Genomic DNA, 21,528 nt, shown 5'->3' with positions numbered 1-21,528 from the left:
TTTACAGGAAGGAATGAACACTGAGTTAGTAATGTTAGTAGTGTAAAAGACTGTTTTATTCATTTATTTTTATCATTGTAACTATGCACTCATACTTTGTAAGCCTAAACAATGGCAAGAAAAGGAATAAAAATAATACAAAACAAATGTCAGACTTTAGACCTAAATGCTACTCTGTGAACCTATATATTAAATGTAAATGGACCAAATGCTCCAAAAAGTAATGATTTTGCAAACTAGATGTAAAAAAATCAATCCTTGAAGATACAGTGTTTACAAAAGACATTCTTTAAATACAAAGACAGTTGTTTTGAAGATGAAAATATGGCAATACAATTAAAATAATAAATCCCTACTGAGGGTTGATATTAATATTAGGTAAACTTTTACTAGAAATGAATAGGACATTTCATATTAATATAAAGGTCAGTTTCATCAAGAAGACTTTGCAATTAAAAATATGCATCCAATAACAAAAAAACAAAATTCATGAACAGAAATGCAGAAAAAATTGTAATCATACTTGAGGATTTTAATGCTCCCTTTGGTCATTGACAGAATAAGTAGTTTTTAAAATGAATAAAATTATAACTGACCATTCAAATGTTGTCTAGAATTCAGGAAAACAAGACCTTTCATACATTGCTTGGTTGGAAATGTTAGACATTATAACTACTTTGGGAAAAGATTTGGCAGATTTTTATGAAGTCAAACATACTCCTACACTTTTACCCAGCAATTCCTATTCTGGAATTTATCCAAGAGAAATGAAAACATATGTCCATAAAAAAGGCTTGTGCAGGAGTGTTCATAGGAAATTTACTCATAATAGCCCAAACCTGGAAACAACCTAAATGTCTACCATCGAGGGAGCTGATACACACGTATCGAGGTGTTGCTAGTGACTGCTGGGGTAGAGTGTGACATGGTGGTTCTTGAATCACAGAATACAATCTGTATGATTTCCTAAAAATGACTAAATTTATTTTAGTAAAAACATAGAAAATAGTTTTAATTTCTTGTGGCAAGGGAAATTGATCTGAACTTCCCTGGAAATAAAGACGCTTTCTTAGTAGCAAGAAATATATATCAGTAAAAGTGATTTACATAGAAACATACATGTATTTGTCAAAACGTCAAATTATGTAGTTAAGATTTGTATATATCAATATATGTATCAATTTCACAGTGAAAATATTTGAACTATTTATAGGTTTAGTTATCCTGGGGTAAGTGTTGACAATTGTAAAAGTGGCTACTCTATCCTCTAGTATTAACCAAATGAGTAAATACAATGAGGGATACCAGCTTCTCACTTTTGGAGTTTACAGTTTGAGATAAGAAAAGACTAGGTTTGTAGTATGGTGTTAGATTGGAATTAGGGGAATCATATTAACTCATGTTATTGAACACATGAAATAAATTGATGTGTGTGTACTATATGCAGCTGTAAATATATGAATGTGTTAATGTTTATAGTACATATGAATTTGTAAAAGTGCACATAGAAGTTTCTGTGTCTTCATACTGAGAAGATTTGGAAGCAATGATACACAAAGTTGCAATCAGCATTTCTAGTGTCTGATTTTGGATTCTGTGTTCTATAACACCAAAACTATTATATAAACAACTGCCTTTTGAGATAAGTCAATGAAAGCACTAGGTGAGACTGGATTTTATTGGCCAGAAATTAAGAAAATATGTTCAAAGAAGCCAGCAGTCATCTTGAAAGGTTCCTTTTAATTGTGTTAACAACAATCTGAGCCAGGTATGGTAGCACAAGTTTATAATCCTAGCACTAGGGAGGCTGAGGCAAAAGGATCATAGGTTTGAGTCCAGCCGTGACTACATAACATCATCTTGTTTCAAAAAAGGAATAATTTTAGCATCAAAATATCAGTATAACTGAGTATTGCTAGTAGCTCACACCTGTAATCCTAACTGTAGGAGACAGATCTACAGGATTGCAGTTTAAAACCAGCCTTGGCAAGTAGGTCTAAAGGCTCCATCTCTAACCAGCAAAAAACTGTGCTGAGTGGCAGCTATGAGCAAGAAAGCTTGTCCAAACTATCATGAGACCCTGAGTACAACCCAGAACTGCAAAAAAAAAAAAAAAATACATATACATATACATATATATATATATATTATTAAGGCCAATAGTAATGGATGATAAATAAGAACTGGTGGCTCCATACTATTCACTACAATAAAGTAAATAAATGACAAAAGAACAAATAAGGTCTTTGCAGTAGATATGTAATGATCTTTTCTCAGCTTGCTTAAATAAATTTAAAAAGGAAAATAGTTTATAACAGAGTCTTGTTAAAAACCTCAAACCACTAATATTGGGGCAAACCAACATCATGTGCATCCTAATAATATGAACTGAAAAAGATAAAAAGCACTTCAATGACAATGTTGCAATTTTACAATGAGGTTGCAAGCCAGTAAGTAGTATGTGCCTGTAGTCCCAGCACTTGGTGAGCAGAGTCGGGAGGACCACAAGTTCCATACCATTCTGGCCTTCATAGTAAGACTGTCTAAAAAATAATAATAAAGAAAAATGTTTTTACATGAAGTTGTCATATATTGACATAGTGGGACTACACGATCAAGTTTAGTGGGGGAGGATTTGACATTGGTGTTGAACTTTAAGAAAGCTATCAAACAGGTGAGTGACATGCTGAGTTAGATGTCAAACTCTTTAAGTTCTAATGTTCAGAAGAGTTCTGAACACAAGATGGAAACATTCATGTTGGCAGCAGGTGGTACCAGTTGAAGCCATTACCTCAATGAGAGATCAATTAATAAGAAAAGGAAACTAAGACCTGAAATTTGTGACACTTCAACCTTACAAAGTACTCTCCATCAAGATGCTTCCTTGATATGCTATTGAAAAATGATTTGTAGTGAATTTTCCATAGTTAGGGCCTGAAAATTACATTTAAAATTTTATCTTTGTGTCTTCCTTACATGCACTAAGTTTGAGAACACTTGACCTAACTTCACTGTTTCCTGCCACGTCATTCTGAGGGGTAGCAAGTGCAAATGAATTAAACATTACATGAAAACATTGTGTATTAGTGCCGACTGGCTCAAATTTGCAGTTGTCAGTGATTTTCCTCAATTTGAAAACAGGAACTTGGAGGCCAGGGACAAGAGCGAACGTTCTTTTTTGCCATTCCTGTTTCCCAGAAGGGATGTATAATCAGCCAAAAGGAGCTAATAGATTTTTAAAATATTGGCATCTTGAAATTTTTCTCTTAAAATACTGTGTAATAACCAGCAATCTTTAAATAGAACAGCATGAAAATATACATTAGTTGAATTATAACTGTCAGTCATAATAATATACTAAATATTCATGAGAGGGTGCTGAAGCAAGGGTGTCTTAGAAACTGAAATAAAAATCAAACTTTATTACTTTATCTACTATTGGGAATGTTTTTTAATGTGTTAACTGAAATGAACTCTTTTCAGCTTAAACTAATATTTTCTTAAAATTCATGAACTAATAAAGGAACCCGAGGTGGTTTAAACTTCTCTACCTTGTTTGTATTATGAAATTAGGACTAAAAGAATCTTCTAGTCATACAAGTTTTCCATTCAATCTAGAGACAGAATTAAGTTACTTCAGAAGAGGAAGATGTGTCCTGTTCTTTAAAGCTTCCTGAAGTGTCTAGTTTAAGCATTATTGGAGCATTTATTTACTCTCAAATGATCCTCTTTATGCCTATCAATATTTAGCTTATATTAGTACACATGAAGCAGCTGACTTTTTAAAGCCCATTTCATTTCCATATGAATTATAAATTGAAGTGTAATATCCTGAATAAAGTAATTGACTTTACTACTAAGGTTGTATGGCCTTGGATAAATTACTTTTATAATGGCATTCTATTCTGTAATGATGGGATTGTAAAACCTTACAGAAAAAAAACTAATAATGTACTTGTATAGTTCTGATGAACATCTCCAAAGGTTAAATACTTGATTCTCAAGAAGAACTAGTAGAAAGTGGTGGAGCCTTCACTGGATGAGGCTTTGTGGAAGCCTCTTTGGGTCTTAGGAAGTGTTCCCACACAGGAGACAAGACCCTAGCACCTTTCTCTTTGCATCTTCCTGTCTTACTCTTTTGCTAACTGTCCGTGAGGTGAGTAGTTTTGTTCCATTACATACTCCCACAACACTGTTCTGCCTTACCACCGGCCAAACCAATGCAATTGTGCCACATCACAGACAGTTTGTAAGTCAGTGAACCAAAATAAACTCTTTTGCTATCAAATTGATTGTCCCAGATATTTCATTACAGTAAAGGAAAGCTGCCTAACACAGGAACTTGAAATAAGAACAACAATCAGAGATAGCAGTTATTGCTGGCTTTTACATTGGACTCAATACTCATGTAGACCTTTTCTATTGTTATTATCAGTGCATAGCAGAGTGCCTACCTTGAGTAAGTAATGAATGTTAACTTCTGGGGGGAAGGTGGAAGAAAATAAGGGAGGAGATAACACTATTCAAAAATAAATGTACCCATTACCTTACTTGTGTAACTAACCCCTCTGTACATCACATTATAATAAAATTTAAATTAAAAAATAAATGTTAACTTTTTAGCAATCAGGGAGGCTTAGAGAGAATAAATGTTGGAGCTGATCTTGAGGAAAAGAAAACTTTGGTAGATAAAGGAAAATAATAGGAATGACAGGAAGTAAGAGGAAGTAGTATCAATTTTATAATAGGCTTTGAATGCCAGAATAAAGTGTCCTTCTATTCAGCTAGTCCTGTAATATCTCAGATATAATAGTGGAAGTGAAGTGTAATTAATTTCCCTGTATGTCTAGGTTATTGTAAGGACATTTCAAGATTTTAAGTGGAAGTGTGTGGAAGTGATTAATAACCTGTAGTGAGGACCATAAAGTGTTCATCTGAAACTCATCTTGTTTTAGCCTTATATTCCTCATCCAACTAGCCCTTAATATGTATCTTCTACCAATATGTATCTTCTACTCAGTATAAGAGTATAAGTATAAAATATATATCTTACACTCTTTCTGACTACTTGTGTGTGTGTTTTTTAATAATAGTATTCTCTCATGCTTCAGAGTCCTAGCTGAATAATTAGCCTTCTTAGGTCAGAATTAATGTTTTGATTTATTTTGTATTTCCTATTCATTAGTTAAAGGTTTTATTTACTTCTGTTTCCTTTCAGAAAGAAAATGTTAAGCCACTAAAAGTTTGCATTAATTAATTACCTTTATTAGTTTTAACTGGTGGAACAAAGAAGTGATAATGAAAATTTTCAAGTGCCACCTGGCAGATAGTAAATTCAAATGATCATACTAGCTTGGAGATTAGCATTTGTTCAAGTTGTTTGAAAAATTAAAAATACTGAGTCAAAGAATTACTGTCAAAGAATGAAAGGAAAGAAAAGAATGAACAATGTGATAATTCTGGAAATGGTTCTGTGTACCTGCATACTGGTTTTAATTGAATGCCCTAATCTCGGTAGTCCATTACATATAACAGTCTTCAATATTCAGTTGAGCTTTTGATTAGCTTTTATTTTAGAGTATATATGAATTTGTGTTTAGGGGAGTATACATGGGTATGTGTTTATATACTGTGTTGTATTAAAGAAAAGATAAAAGACTTGAATGTTCTTAGATTGGGAAGAGTGATAAAACCTTTTTAAGGATTTGACGTGGTCACTGCATTGGTTATAGAGGCATTATTTTGTGATGACAAAAGGAACAGGCAGATTATATCACCTTGGCATGTTTAGAGATAGAAATGTGTACTGAAGCTAGATACTAGGTAGACAACAGAATAGGAACATTGACAGGAAGCTGAACAGTCAAGAACAAATACAGGTGGACCCTGGTAGCCCATTTGGTGAGAGTATGGGAATGTACACACATGGACACATCAGGAAACCACTAGAGATGGATAAGAATGGCTTGTATATTTAGAAAGATATCTTTTGAGTATTGAGTGAGGGAAATACAATAAGGGTTAGGGCATAAACATTAATAAGAGGATGCATAAATGGAATATTGCAGAGAAAATGGGGAAATGGAGACCAATTGAAGATACATTACAGAAGCAAAAATGAACTGAATTCCTGATAAATTAAGTGGGAGAGACAAGGTAAGAGAGAAGTGCTAAACATAACTCACATATTTCTAACTTCAGAGAATGAAGTTCTGGGGCATGATGAAAGCTTAGGGAAAATTAAGAATAGTGGGGCAAATTAAGCTTGGTGGCATGTGGCCTTCAGGTAAAGATGTCATATCAGCAGGCTATTTGTCCAAAGATTAGTTATAAGTTTAGAGCGATAGAGAAGCCAGATGCCAATGGCTTATGACTATAATCCTAGCCACTCAGGAAACAAGGATCACAGGTTGGAGCTAGCCCACGTAGACAGTCCACAAGACTCCTATCTCCAAAATAACCAGCAAAATGCTCATCTGGTAGTAGAGCACTAGTTGAGCAAGCATACCAGTTGAGCAAACACAAGCCCATAAATTCAAACTCTAGGATTGGCCAAAAATAATAATAACAAAATCAGCAGTAAAGATATGGAGACCTCAACAGAAGAAAATAGTCTCGATGACAGGAGTCATGGTTCTTGAAAACTGGTATTTAATGTAAGGACTGAAGATAACCACATTATGAAATAATAAATAGCACCAGATAATAAATGGCAGCTTTGTGAATTAAGGAAAAGGAATGAGGAAGGAGAATGAATTTGAATGTCCATCATCTGAAAGGAATTGCATCTATTCAGTTCAGATAATTATTGACAAAAGTGGGTTCAGTAAAAGCACCATACAGGAGCATTGGGCATGTGTTTGTAGTAACTTTACCTTTCAGGAAGTCTGTTAAGTCCTAAAGAGTTGGTAAAATCATCAGAACTGTAGCATATAAAAATAGGCTTTATCTCAGAAATAAAGACTATCTTATGTGCTTGTTGCTTTGTTTTTGCTTGTTTACCATGGTCTAATATCAATATAAAAATAATATCTTTTAGAATGTAAAGCATAGAAAGTATGCGCGATGGAAGGCCACATACATCCATAATTGTCTAAAGAATGGGGAGACGCCGCAGGCAGGCCCTGTTGGAATTGAGGAAGACAACGGTATGTGTTCATTTGTTCTAAGTAAAATGATTTAGTGGAATCACAATTTTTGAGTAGAATTCAAAGTTTTCAGAAGAAACATGAAGAGGATATAACTCAGTGGTAAAGGATTTACCTTATGCTGGGTTACATCCTTACGTCTGGGGAAAAAACATAATAGTGTGATTTTGTTTTCACCCATGAAAATTACATGTAAAATTGTAAATTTAGAAGACAGTGAGAAATTAAAGTCAAACTACAGTATTGTGGGTCCATGTCAACAAAGTGGATCAGATTTTCTTCCTGCAGAGGAAAGACAATCCATTTATAATTTAGAAAATACTTGCAAACCACAAAGAACAGTATATTATCTTTTGTGTATCGGACTTTTGGTTCTAAAATTATACAATATGTAAAGAAAATAACAAAGCCTTATTTCCACCACATCTGCCATCTTCCTTGATCTTATCGAAACTCAATTTCAACTACATTTAGTTAATATTTAAATAAATATTTAAGTGAATATTTAAATAAATATTACTGTTACGTTTTGTGTGTCTTGAAAGTGATGGTTTTTATGAGTCTATAAGCAAATTATGCATATATAGCTCCCTTTTTTCACCCAAATGATAATACACATACTTTGTTGCATTTGGACCTTAAAAAAAAAACCTTTAATACATAAAAAAAATACCATCACATAGTTAATGGGTTTAAAACTTTTTAATCATGAAAAAAAATAAAGGCCTTATTATTTCACTTGGCCTTTCGCTAATACATAATGAAAAGTAAAGGAAAACTTCTTTTTCCTTATTTATTTTATTGGTCCAACATGTAGAAAGACACAAAGAACAACACTGTTCTGTAGACTGAGAAAATTCTAGATAATCTTGCCTGTTGAAGTAAACTTTTCAGCATCTGTGAACATCATTTAATTCAGGGCTCAGTAAGTGATGATACAGTAATTATCTTAAGCTTGTGGTCCTTAGTCTTTGTTGCAAATGTTAGAACCTGCTATTGTTGTGTAAATATGGCCATAGACCTTTGTATACAATGAATGTGGTTGTGTTCCAGTAAACCTTAGTTACAAAGCAATAACACTAGAATTATAAATCAACTCTGATTAATATCAGTACTAAAATAGGGGAAAATGTATTTAAAATACTCTAAAAATCAAAAAGTACAAAATAAAGTATGACATTTTAGAATGGTTTAAATACTTAATCTTCTCTAGTATTACTGAAAATAATAGGACTTAGACTAAGGAAGTCAAGACACAAGTTACAATTCTTCTTTGTGGTCTATGACCTTGAAAAGTCCAGAATCCACAAGGAACCTCAGCTTCCTTTGTAAAACATGAATAACAGAGTGACTCTTCAGGAGTTTTAAGACTGATAATTGTACGTGAAAGTGATTTGCAAGCTTGAAGGCACTGTATAAGTGTAAATAATCTACTATATAAAATTGACAAACATTTAATATGATAATGATGTTTAAGCAATGAAGGCCACAGAGCATGACATGTTCTTTATAAACAGATAAGAGCAGACTAACTTGAAACATGAAAACATGTCCCTGTAGAACTGACATTTACATACAGTATTTAGATATAAAAATATGGTGTTTCTTTTTTGTCAGGTGGCAGGCATTATGAAATTGTGAGTAGTCCTTTGAATAAACAAATAAAATACAGTGGTGGTCTTCCTGTGTTCCTTTGTGTGTATGTGTGTGTGATCATTTTAGGGATTTTCATTAAAGTGAAGTTTACATTCAGTAGCAAAATTCATGCTTCTTAAATACATAGTTTCAAAATATTTACAGAGTATCTATAGGGATGACTACCCCTGTAGCTATAATACCAGATATTACCATCAGTTCCTGTACTTTTTCCTTAAGTTTCCCCTGACCCCAAACAATTAATAGTGTGTTCTGTCTGTATAACATTGCTTTTTTTAGAACATTATATAAATGCAGTTAATCGTTACCTATCGTTTGGCTTTTGAAATCAATCAATATTAGTCAGCAACTCAGTGCCTTGAGTGACTAAGAAGTATTGCAAAGATGCTCAATGATTTGTTGATGCAATTATGAATGGATGGTATCTGGACTATTTCTAAATTTGGGGAATTAAAAATAATGCTCTTAAATACATGTACAGGTCTTTGTGTGAACATACATTTGCATTTCTTTTGAGCAGATAGCTGAAATTAGGACTGCCCCAGGTCTACTAACTTAATTACATATGTATTTTTATAGAAAAGTCCCTATTTTTCCATAAGCAATGTATAAGAATTACAGCTGCTCAGAATCCTAACCAACACTCAGGTTAATTCAGCTCTAGATTCTAGTAAGTATAGAAGGTGTCTCGTGGTTTTGTTCTTCCTACTGATGAACAATTAACAGCATCTTCTCATGTGTTTATATCACCTACACATTCTTTTTCTTTTCTTTGTCTTTTGTGACAAACGTGGGGCTTGAACTCCAAACCTGAGCACCGTCCCTAAGCTTTTTTCTGTAGGTTAGAGCTCTGTGACTTGAGTCACAGCTGCACTTCCAGCTTTTGGTAATCAGAAGTAAGAGTCTGAGGGACTTGTCTGCCCTGACTGGCTTTGAACCAAGATGAGATTCTGTGATCTTGGCCTCCTGAGTAGCTAGGATTACAGGCATGAACCACCAGTGCCTAGTTTATACCTACATATTCATAAATATACATGGAAATACTCAACTGTCCTATTTTGTCAATAGACCATAAAACCTTATGTTTTCTGTATCATTATAAATTGAGTTATATATTATCATTTGTCAAATGTGTTTTACAAATATATTCTTTTAGTCTATTGCTTTATCTACTTATTTAACTGTCATTTGATTACCAAAGACTATAATACTAATGAAGAATAGTACATATATTTTTCAAATTTTGTCAACTATATTTTGCATCCTAAAAACTCTTTACTTTCCTCTACTTCAGAAATACTCCTAATTTTAGCTTAGAAGATTTGTAGTCCGAGCTTTAACTTTTGGGTCTGGGATATATATATATATGTGTGTGTGTGTGTGTGTGCGTGTGTGCGTGTGTGCGTGTGTGCGTGTGTGTGTGTGTGTGTGTGTGTGTGTGTGTGTGTAGAATTAGAGACAGAAAAACAAAGAGGGGAATTAGAGTCCTTAACCATCTTCTCATACTCATAAAATATTGTTATTCCACCATTGTTATAGACTTCCTTTTGATACCTTTACCAAAATTTCATAAATCTGACTCGTTCCTAGACTCCATTCAATTACGTTGATATTTTTCTGGCATATTCAAGCACTATACTCATACTGCCTTTTTAAAAAGTCAGGTAATATAAATCATCTAAGTTTGATATTTTTTTAAATATCATCTTGGTTATTTTATGAGCTTTGAGTTCACAGTGAATTTTAATATCAAGTTTCCAGTTTCTGTCAAAAAGTAACAGCCCGTTAACTCAAGGTACAGTGCTCACCTGCCTTAACTGCTTGGGAAGGTGGAGCTAAGGATTGTGGTTCAAGGCCACCCTGGGCAAAAAGTTAGTGTGATCCTGTCATTCCAACTTAGGAGGAGGATTGTGGTCTGAGGCCAGCCCAGGCAAAACATTCTCTACTCTGAAAAGTAACTGAAAACCAAAAAATAGCTTGGAGCATGGCTCAAATGATAGGGTACTTGCCTTACAATAAAGACCCCGCCAATCAAACCCCCAAAGCCCCAGTCCTGCCCCGCCAAAAACATCCTGTTGGGATTATGATTATGATCAATACTATACTTGATTTATAGATTGATTCAGGGAAAAGTGACACATTCCATTTCTTTAATTTTTTCAATGGCATTTTATACTTTTTTAAGAATGGTCTTTCATTAAATTTAATTACAACTTTTTTCATTCATAAGTGGAATTATTTCTTGCTTTATCTGTATTTTCTTTTAGTGTACGAATTCCATTTGTGTGTGTACATGTGTGTGTAAAGATCTTGTATCTTGCAACATTGTTAATTTTACCTAGTTAGTCCTACTGGCTAATGTGCAAATTCAGCCTTGTGTCTGTGTGTACAAAATTTGGTCCCCTACTTACGTTTTTACCTCTTCTCAATCTTTATGCCTTTTTCTTTTTAACCTTTCCTATTGTACCCTTGTTTTGGGTTGTTTGGTTGGTTTTGCTTTTTTTTTTTTTTTTAACTCTGTGTGATACTAAGGGATTTCCTCCATTAGTGAGGGTATTGAAAGTTTTTGTCATAGTGGATGTTGAATTTTCTGAAGTCCTAATTCTTATGCATTATTGAAGTTAAGGTTTTTCATCATTATTCAGTGTTATATTGAAGAATTTTTCACATGTTGAACCAACCTGCACTCTGGGAAACCACACTCGTTCCTGACCAGACTTTGTATTATAGCTAGATATTTATTCTAGTGTTAAAAATCTATTTGCTGCTTTCAAGACTGAAGTAAGTTTCAATATCAAGTTTACATAACCCCATAATGCAAATTGAAAGGGATGTCTCTCCCACTCCTTCTGTTTTCTGAAAGTGTTTGTATAGGTGTAGGATTACTATTGCATCTCATGTACATGCTTAGTAACATCAATAAGTTCCATCTAGGCCAGGTTTCTTAGCTTCAAATTTAATTTTTTTCCTTAGGTACAGGACTCGTCAGATAATCCCTTAGATGAGTTTAATAGTTTGTTCTTTGAACAGTTGCTCCAATATGTCTCTGTTTTCTTCATCATCTTTGTAATGTCTGTAGGATATCACCTCTTTCATATGGCCTTTTTCACACTATTATTTATGATAGCTATCTTCTCTTTATTTTCTATTCTTTATATTTGTCCTTATCTTTATTATTTTTTCTTTCTCTGTACTTGGAATGTAGCTAGTACACAGTAAACACTGACTAAAAGGCAGCTGTCAAAATACAATTCATATTGGAGTGTAAAAATGACATATTTTGCCAAAAATGACTTCGATTGTTTTGTGTAAGGAAAGTTGGTTTTAAAATATACTGTGTGCAAAACAATTCGTGGACTTGGCAAGTGGTCACTAAGAAAAGCAATACGCGTATTGTCAGACATAATTAAAGACTTGATTATTTTGAGAGACAGAATCTACTTAAGAACTAATTTAAATAGAATTGTATTTATAGCTTTTGTTTATCATGTGAGTATGACAAAATGAGGATGCTCGTTTGTATCTCAGTTTAACATCGTGTGTATGTTATATATTTTACTATGTAATAGATGTTGAAGAAAACGAAGATGCGGGAGCAACCTCTCTACCCACTCAACCACCCGAGCCCTCATCCTCTTCAGCATATGACCCAAGCCACATGCCGTCAGGCAGCTTTACTGGAATCCAGATTCCCCCAGGTGCACACGCTCCCGCTAATACCCCTGCAGAAGTGCCGCACAGCACAGGTAAAAAATCCAAACCTCACTTGTTGACTTTCCTTCAGATAGAAAAAGAATACCACTGCTTATATTTTGCTCCATAATGATGATTTTGACACATGGTATCTTTAAATTCCATTTGAACCCACAAATATATTTTCTCACTGAAGTTTTAATATTTATTGTATTCAATATGTGTTCACTTCATTCTTGACTTCTTCCTTCTAAAATGAAATTATGCATTACTTTTCCTGATTAATTACTAAAAGGGCAAAAAATGTATAAATGTTGACTAGTAAGCTTTAACATAAAACTTTTTTGTTTCTTTTCCTTCTCTGTTTTCCCTCTTCCTGTCTGTGACAAAGAGACAGCATCTGTAATGACAAAATAATTGGCACTGAAAATGCTTTTGTGAATCAAGGGAAGTGTTACATCTTGGTGTAGCATGTCAAAAATCTTCAGAAAGATTTTGTGTATTGATTATAAACTATGTAAGAGAGCAGAGCTATAGTTACATATGAATTTAATAGTAAAATATTGGTAGTAATATATAATATAGAGATTTATTGTATGTATATATATGTATATATATATATGAAAGCACTTTTTAGTAGAAATGCTCTATTGGGTTGATGCAATATAAAATTTTGGTTATGTTAGCTCAGGCATGAGGTTGTATATACATCATGCATATCTCTCTCTCTCTCTCCCTGTCTCTCTCACTTATTAGAACAGGAAATAAATAAACTTAGAACTTTATATCCTTTTGGACTTAGTGATTAAACATTTATCTTTGCAGCAGCTATTTTGGAAGCCATCATCTATTTTTACAGTCTAAAGAAATTAATCATTTATCCCAAGAACGTCAGCCTACATGGTAATAGATCCAATATTTGACCCCAATTCCCTGATTTCCTGTTTTTGCCCTCTAACTTTATGTCACCAAGGAATTAAAATACTGCCAAATCAAAACCTATTTCTCTGATATACAGTTCCCTTTAATATTGGTTTGAGTTGTTGGAATCTCCTCTTAGCGTCCAGATTTTTTCTATTATATTTGAAGCGTTTTGAACTTAGTTCATAGTCATACAAAAATCAAAATAAGTTTTCATTTATAAACATAGCAGATGTTTCCCCTCTTACTCACTTTAAGAACGATTTACTTTCTTTCAAATAAAGGTCCAGGATGCACTTTTATCAAAGGGAAATCCTTAAGATAGCTGAAAAGAATAGTATGTACTAATTTACAGCTTTTAGTTCTTCCACAAAAAGCAAAGGGTATGTAAGGAGGGTAGGAATGGTAATTGTTTAACCAGGTTTTGCTTCTTGTGCTTTGCTCTCTCCATAAATACCACATGCTGGTGATTAGAATGTAAGGGTTTTTTGTTTGTTTCTTGAAGCATATGCCTCTTATACCCTATAAGTGTTACAGAATATCTTAGAAGAAAACCCAATTAGATAAAAGAATTGGGTTATAAATAGTGCTAACCTTTTTATTAGAAACTGAGCTTTATGGTAATAATGGTTTCAGAAGTGCTGTATTTGCATTCTTCTGTTAGGTTTTGGTGTTTTCTTTGACATTCTTCTCTGTGCGTTTCTTTCAGTTCCTGTGATTATACTGAACCCAATCTGCCTACTTCTTTACCTTTGTGCCGTTCCTCTCAGTTTAGTATATCTTTAACTCTCAGGGTTTTTGTACTTTCAAAATTTTTCCCTTCACTTTGTCTGTATCTTTTTACATTTTTTTTCAATTTTATTAGTTAAAATTTTTAGTAAAGATTTTTGTAAACCAGACATGGTGACACATGCTTGTAGTTTGTAGTCTTACACTTGGTGAAGCAGGAGCCTGGCAAATTCATGGCCAACCTGTACTGCATGGGGTAGCCCCGGCTTAAAACATGCACAAAATATGAGTTTTCATGATTATTAATATGTCCAAAAGTTACAAAATGAATTATACAAAAAATTAAGTGATGTAAAATAATATATATTTCATCCACTTTTTACCTTTAGGTAGAGATAAATCCTTCAGGGACAGAACTTTTCCCCTGGAAAACTATTTAGAATTTCATCAAGTTTTGTGAAAGCATTGTTCTACAACTCTTCTACAACATGTACTTGTATCTCTAGAAAATTCCTAATTTATCTTCTGCCTTTCTTTTGTTCCTGTTTCCCTATCCCAGTGTATTTCCCCCTAATTATCTCTACTACCAATTGCCAGTTGTCATATATCCTATTCCAATTTAACCTTATACCTTAGAATAAAGAACCTTTCTTTGACAGATTATTTGATTTCATTGGTTTTGACTAACCAGTTTTTCTACTTCATTTGCTTTATAATTATATCTCACCTTGTCCCCAAAAATATTAATATGGCTAAGGAATTAAAATGTGAGAAGAGAGTATGCTTTTCAGATAATGTGGTGTGTAAGGTAAAGCTAAGGTTTCATCTCCAATACCTTAAAATGAAGACGGGGAAGAGGAAGATAGTCAGACACAGAATTCTTTCTTAGTATATAGTTAAGTCTGCTCGTTTTTTTGTTTCTGATTTGCAGGTGTCACAAGTAGTACTGTCCAGCCGGCCCCGCAGACTATTCCAGCCATCGATCCTGCACTGTTCAGTACAATTTCCCAGGGTAAGTCAGCTGGATGTTGTGTAAGTTGTATTGTTTCCTCTGTTTTAGGGTATTACTTTATAATATTACCTTGGGAGTACCAGGTATTTAAATGTTCTTATTTAAATTTGAATGTCTAGTTAATTCAAAACAAATTTCTTTCATTGCCTGTGTTCACTAAATTCTCAAATGAACCAGGACTATCATATAATCAAAAACAAGGAAATTGGTATGTTCCCCTTTGTTCCACTTCTTTTTTTTTCTTTATTTTGTCGTCTGTTATATCTATCTACAAACATGTAGCAGCCAAAGCCACCATGGAAGCTGATGCTAAATTATTCAAGATTGCTATATATTATGACTATGACCTTCCTTTTCTGCACTAGATTGTCTCAAGTAATTTGAAAATAAACATCTCTGAGATTAATTATTTTGATGGGCTGTTTGATAGGTGATGGTATGTTGATTCTGATCTTTCCTACTTTTCTGCTTCTTACCTCATGTCATATATAAGGTTATTTTTATTTTTCTTGTTCATAGATTACTTCTTCATATGTGATATGGGATTAAATTTTTTATATTTAAAAACTCAAGTGTTTTTAATAATCATTTCCTCTGATTGCATGTATGCAGGTATGTTTTCTTGATTGTCTAGATACATGAAGTTAAAGGGCAAAATGCAGAACATGATAGAGTATGACCCTGTTTAAAAGGAAAGAATGAAGAAACAAAACTATACTTTTCTAGGTATATACCATTGTGTAAATGTGTAGAACAATCTGTAGTATATACTTCCGTGTTTTGTTCTTATTTCTTTACTACTTCATGCTAATTTACACAAATCTTAACGGTGACTTTTTTTTCTCAGATGGTACTGGTTGACTCAGTCTCATACTTACCCAGATTGGTTGCTAGTCTGGCTCTGTACCAGTTGAGCTGCACCTCCAGCCTAGCATTTTAGATTTTTGCTGGGTATTTTTGGAGATGGACTCTGGCAGACATTTTTGCTAGGGCTTCCAACTACACTTCTCTAGATCTGTTTCCTGAGTAGCTAGGATTACAAGCATGAGCCACCAGCACCCGGCTTCAATTCAGATTTTTAGTTCATATTTTTATTATCATTTAATTACATTTTTTAATGAAGAAAAGCCTGATAAAAAAGTAATTATTTGAAAATATCTTTTGTGTTTGTTAAATAAACCTAAATAAATAATCCTAATGTCTTAATATGCCTTTAAGTTATATTTTGAATTAAAATCTGAGTTTATTATTGTAAGTAAGTTATTGTTTTTAATATGAGTTACATAATTTGTTATGCATGTCTATGATTTATACATATATAAAATATACATTCACATCTATTTTTCAATTAAAGTGCTTTATTCTCATTTTATAAATATTGAGATTATTTTATGAAAAATGCAATATTTGTGCCTTAAGACAGTTTTATTATTGGTGGCTAAGTTTACCTTATAAAAACTTTAAATAGTAACAGTTCTTGTCATTATATAATTATGTCTTATTAATTTTGAGTGATGTGTCAGCAAGCAGAACCCGAAAGCCAGTGCTGTTAAAATAAGATTAATCTGAGCATGAGGGCTGTCTTCCAACAAGTCTGGTAAATTCTAGATGGATGCCTTCTGTGTTTAAAGGATACAGTATTAAAGCAGAAATGCACAATGTTGAAGGGGAAGGGAACTCATACTATTTACCTACATGATATGTGTATCCAAGACACCTGAGCCTCTTCACTTTTTGATAGATAATTAACAAATCTGGAACTTTTCAAGGATAAAAAAAATAGAAGCTGAAGTATACCTGACTAAATTATCAGTAGAACTGAAGAATAGTAGTTTTTTAGGTTGACTGGGAACAAATACCAAGTTGATTATAAATGCTTTTCAGAAATTTGTGAAGAAACTAAATTGATGCATACCACTAGCCTTTTAAGTGAGACCAAATTTCAAGGAAACTGCAATAATATCTTTTACTATTAGAAAGTGAAATGATAAGACCATATTTAATTTTTAATGATACTAATTCAATAAGTCTCTGAAGATTATATAGCACCCTGATATTACTCTGTCAGCTCAAATTTACAAGTATTGCCTTTAAAATCTGAAACTTAATCTTTTATTGTATAAACTTTACTTTTGAATGTCTATTATGAACAGTGTTTTCATACTTATTTGCTAAAATTTCAGTAACATTTAATTTTAGAAAATACTGATTAAAACTTAATATCAAATTACCTAGAGTTACCATTTCCTCCTTACCTTGGTAATATCATAATTTTCAGTTTATATGTATCAGTAACAAAATTGAAAACATCTAAACCTTATAAAGAACCTTATAAAGAAAATTATAATGTTTATCCTTCTCATTATATTCTATATCTAGCCTCCCCCCAACAGTAAGTATTGCTTCGAGTCCTCATATTAATATCCACAAGGAAGTGGGGCTATTGCGGAAGACTCAATTCACTTTTAATCTTACACTTGGAAGCACATATTCAAGTATGTTCATATCTAAGATTTAATTAAATAATGTATTTTAACCCAAATTAATTAGTTGGGTTCTTACATGTTAATTGGGTATATAGGTGGAAAATTGCTGAAAATAAATATTGGAGAATAATTTGTCCATGATTTTCTATTTAACTGTGTGTTTTAATGATAAAAAAAATCTTTGAAGAAACTTGAGAATTTTTTACATGGATAGCACAAAAATGTAAAACATTTTAATGCTGGAAAAAATTAATACATGTAATGTTTTACATAAAGTATGTTATTCACCTTTTATATTGAGGGTTATATTTGTATTCTAGCTCATCAAGGGTGAGGGTTTAGTCTGTGTGTATTGTTCCGTGAAGAGAGGAACTCAGCCAGTCTAGTATAAACTCCTAAGCTGCCTTCTTGCTCCACACAAACTGGGGTGTAGAGAGGGGCCTTGTTTGCAATTGATTTGCTAAACTACAAAGACTTCTAGGCTGTTTTACTGAAGAAAAAAATGTTGCTCATATGAGCTATTCTTTATTGGCATGTCTCTAGTTTATAATATTCAACAAAAGAATGATGAAAATTTATCAAATGCAAATGGCATTAACACAACCTTCAGGTCTTTATATAACCTTAAATATTTGCTCTAATCTTGAACATAAGCATGTACTTTTTTGTGTAGTCTATTGCATGTCTTGGTTATTTTTCCTCCTCTAGGGGATATCCGTCTCACTCCCGAGGACTTTGCCAGAGCTCAGAAGTACTGCAAATATGCTGGCAGCGCTTTGCAGTATGAAGATGTGAGCACCGCTGTACAGAATCTGCAGAAGGCCCTCAGGTTGCTGACGACGGGCAGAGAATGAAGCCTTTGTTCAGGAGAGAGCCATGTATTTTTGGCATAAGGAACTATTAGTCCATTATTGTATCCTCAGCCTATCAGGAGCACAATTTTAAGGAAGACTTTGGTTCCATTGACCAGGATAGTGACTCTGTGTGTATCAGATTCCTATTGAAGCATTCAGCAGCCTCAGCCAATTTCATTGTCCATTTAGTGGATCCAATAATCTCTGAGTACATAAGGCTGATGTTAGCAAGATCCTAAAAATGTCCATTGAACTCTGCTTCAGAAAATGAAAACACACCTTTACAAAATCATGTTGGGAATAACTTTCTTAATTTACACACATTAAAGGATTTTTTTTTAAATCTGTATCTGGAAAAATAAACCATACTACTTTTTACAAAACTCTAAGTTTAACTTTTAATACAGATTGCCAGAATATTCTAGGTTAGGGGTCATGTTTTTGTCTTCCTCGAGATTTACAAAACAAATACAAACATCCGAAAATACTAGATGAATCCAAAAGAGATTGTGTTCAAACTCAGTTTATAGTCATGTCAGATGTTATTGTTAAAAATTTGAAATTTCACAGAAGGAAATATGAAGTGACAAAGTAGAATCTCTCTTAGATTTCTGAATGTTAGTTTCCAGCTGCTTGCCCCTACCCATTGAAGTGTATGGTGAATTGGTGTTTGCTTCATAGGCAGTTTGCATGTATTAAAATAATCAAAAAACTCTGTAGTAATTCCTGGCAACTTGATGCTTGAAGTTAACGTTCTCCTCTGCTGCTGTGGAGTGGTTCTATATCTATTGTGTAGATGGGATGATGCAGAAGACTGTGGGTCTTCGGATTCTGTTAGAAGTTTCTTAAGTTTCATGGGGAGCTATGGACTTTTGTACCACCTGGAGCAGTGCTAAGTAAAAATAATGAATGCAAGGGTTCTTTAACTAGTTTAACTTATAACAGAGCCAAATGTCTGTATTGATCTGCATGATAGAATTGTCTTTTTTTAACTATTTATATTTAGTTGCAGAATTACAGATGCTTCTATAGTAAAAAGAAAAGATGGTTGATAAAAAATGCATTTGTCAAATTTTCATGAAACATACATAGTCCACTTTATTAGGTCACTTGAATAGGAATGGGTAGGAATTTGTCAGGCTCCAGCAGGGTGACTTGTTACATACGGTGTTAGTGGATAACCTTACTTTTTCATGAAAGTTGCTTTCCACAGCTTCAGAGTTGCTGGACTTACAAGGATGTTTACTAAAAAGTTTCCTGACCCCTATTTTAACAATCTCTTTGAAAGAAAGTGAATCACTAACTCATAATCATTTGTGTCCATTTTTCTCTTCATAAATGTGTTTGTTAGAATGAATAATCAGACTGAATGAACTATTCTAAATTATTGTTTAAAAGTCCCATTGTCTCCTTAATTTTTTTTCTCATATGTTTTCACAGACAGGATTTAGCAGATCTTGATAACCAGTGCTCAAAGATAGTCTATAAACCATCCTTATAATTGACAACTGGCTAGAATTATTCTAAGAGTTACATATAAGCAAATTTTAATTCAATTCTTGCTTATACACTAAAAAATATCACCTCCTATTTCATACTCTCATTAGGAGAGCACCTGGCAGGAACGGGACAAGACCATGATGACGGGCTACGTGGTACCACAAAACCCTTCACTCTGTTAGGAGACTTGAAATACAATTCATGAAGTGCTTAGCCCAAGGTAGAATTCAATAAGTGTTTATTGTTGTTCGTTTTAATACTATAATGTAATGTGGATGTTAAAATTTTACTTCCCAAATATCAGGGGGAAAAGTTTTCTTTGTGGCCCAATGTCTGAAAAAGGTTTCATGCCTGAGGGACTGCACTTCATAATGTTTTCTTACTTTGTTTTTCTGTAAATGCTAATGATAAAACTCACTCATTCTGGTGTAACACTAGGAAAAACAATTTTTATTCATTCAACATCTATTCACTGAGCAGCTACAAAGAACCTATTTTTCCTTGCAAAAACAAGTAGCAGGAAAAAAATCTCTGCCTCAGAGTTTAGGTTCTAATGAGGTAAAGAACAGACATGTTAAATAAAAGTATATCATATATTGTATTTGGCTAATGGTCCTCAAAGGGTGTTTGTTACAAATGCAGTCTGGGGCCCAGCCTCAGTCTCACGTAGAAAGTTCATGAATCGAATATTTCTGAGTTTTCAGAAACAGTAGGTAGTTCCTAAAGTTTGGGTGGGTTAGCTCTGCGTAACTCAAAAAAGATGAAAGACTGGAAGGAGAGATTACCAACAAGCAGTGCTTTTCAAAGGGTGTTGTCCCTGGAACCACCAGCATCATTTGGGAACTAGCTAGAAACTTTTGGGAACCAAATTTGGGAACATTCTATATTGGATAGTAATGTGATGTGGAAAAAACTAGAGCACAGGCTAGGAGGTACTTAGTTGTATGTAGACTAACACATATTTAAATAGGCCTCCCTGAGGAAATGTGATAACAGAAGGAAAGTCAATGGTCAGGCTGGTGCATGAAGGAGAGAAGAAGAAACAAAGGCAGAAGATGTAAGTTGGTATGAAGGTGAAGAGGGAGCCAGAAGGCGAGGTGTACGGCAATACAAGGTTTTGTAAGGGACTTGACTGAGGTGAGTTGTTACATAGAGGTTCTGAGCAGAAGACAAGCCTAATGTGATGTAACTTACCTTTTAAAGGATCATACTGGCTCCCATGTGGATGCTGGACCAAGGCAGGTGTTAAGACATTGAGAGGCCAGTATTTCAGTGGTTAAAATGAGATCAAATGGCTTAGCGAGCTGGTAGCCTGGAGAGTGAGATGTGATTGGTGTCTTGCTTTTGATCAGAGCCACGGGAAATGAAGAATGACCAAAGAGAAGTGAAGGCTCACTGAGTATTTAGCCTGAAAACAGGGAAGGAATAAGGAACCATTCATCTCAGCTGGGAAAGCAGCTGAAGTCTTTTGTCATTTAGGTTGAAATACAGAGTTTCCAAGCTCTTGTGACTATCCCAAGTAAAACTGA

The 21,528-nt window shown here is 33.7% G+C and overlaps 1 protein-coding gene across 1 annotated transcript in view; it reads left to right on the top strand.

Annotated features, from left to right (window-relative positions):
• Vta1 (vesicle trafficking 1) overlaps positions 1-20,600 on the top strand; it is a 41,929-nt gene extending 21,329 nt beyond the window's left edge. Inside the window, exons 5-8 of the mRNA XM_070010714.1 lie at positions 7,040-7,148; positions 12,374-12,550; positions 15,079-15,159; positions 18,354-20,600. Of these exons, the coding sequence (XP_069866815.1) occupies positions 7,040-7,148; positions 12,374-12,550; positions 15,079-15,159; positions 18,354-18,499 (513 nt within the window). The 3' untranslated portion in view covers positions 18,500-20,600. The remainder of the gene's footprint in view (positions 1-7,039; positions 7,149-12,373; positions 12,551-15,078; positions 15,160-18,353) is intronic.
• The last annotated feature ends 928 nt before the right edge of the window (positions 20,601-21,528 follow it).

The sequence above is a fragment of the Dipodomys merriami genome, unplaced genomic scaffold (assembly GCF_024711535.1).
Source record: "Dipodomys merriami isolate MVZ:Mamm:240054 unplaced genomic scaffold, mDipMer1.0.p SCAF_8, whole genome shotgun sequence".
NCBI classification, from domain to species: Eukaryota; Metazoa; Chordata; class Mammalia; order Rodentia; family Heteromyidae; genus Dipodomys; species Dipodomys merriami.
The sequence above is the reverse complement of the archived record's forward strand: the minus strand, read 5'-3'. Positions and strand labels throughout refer to the sequence as shown.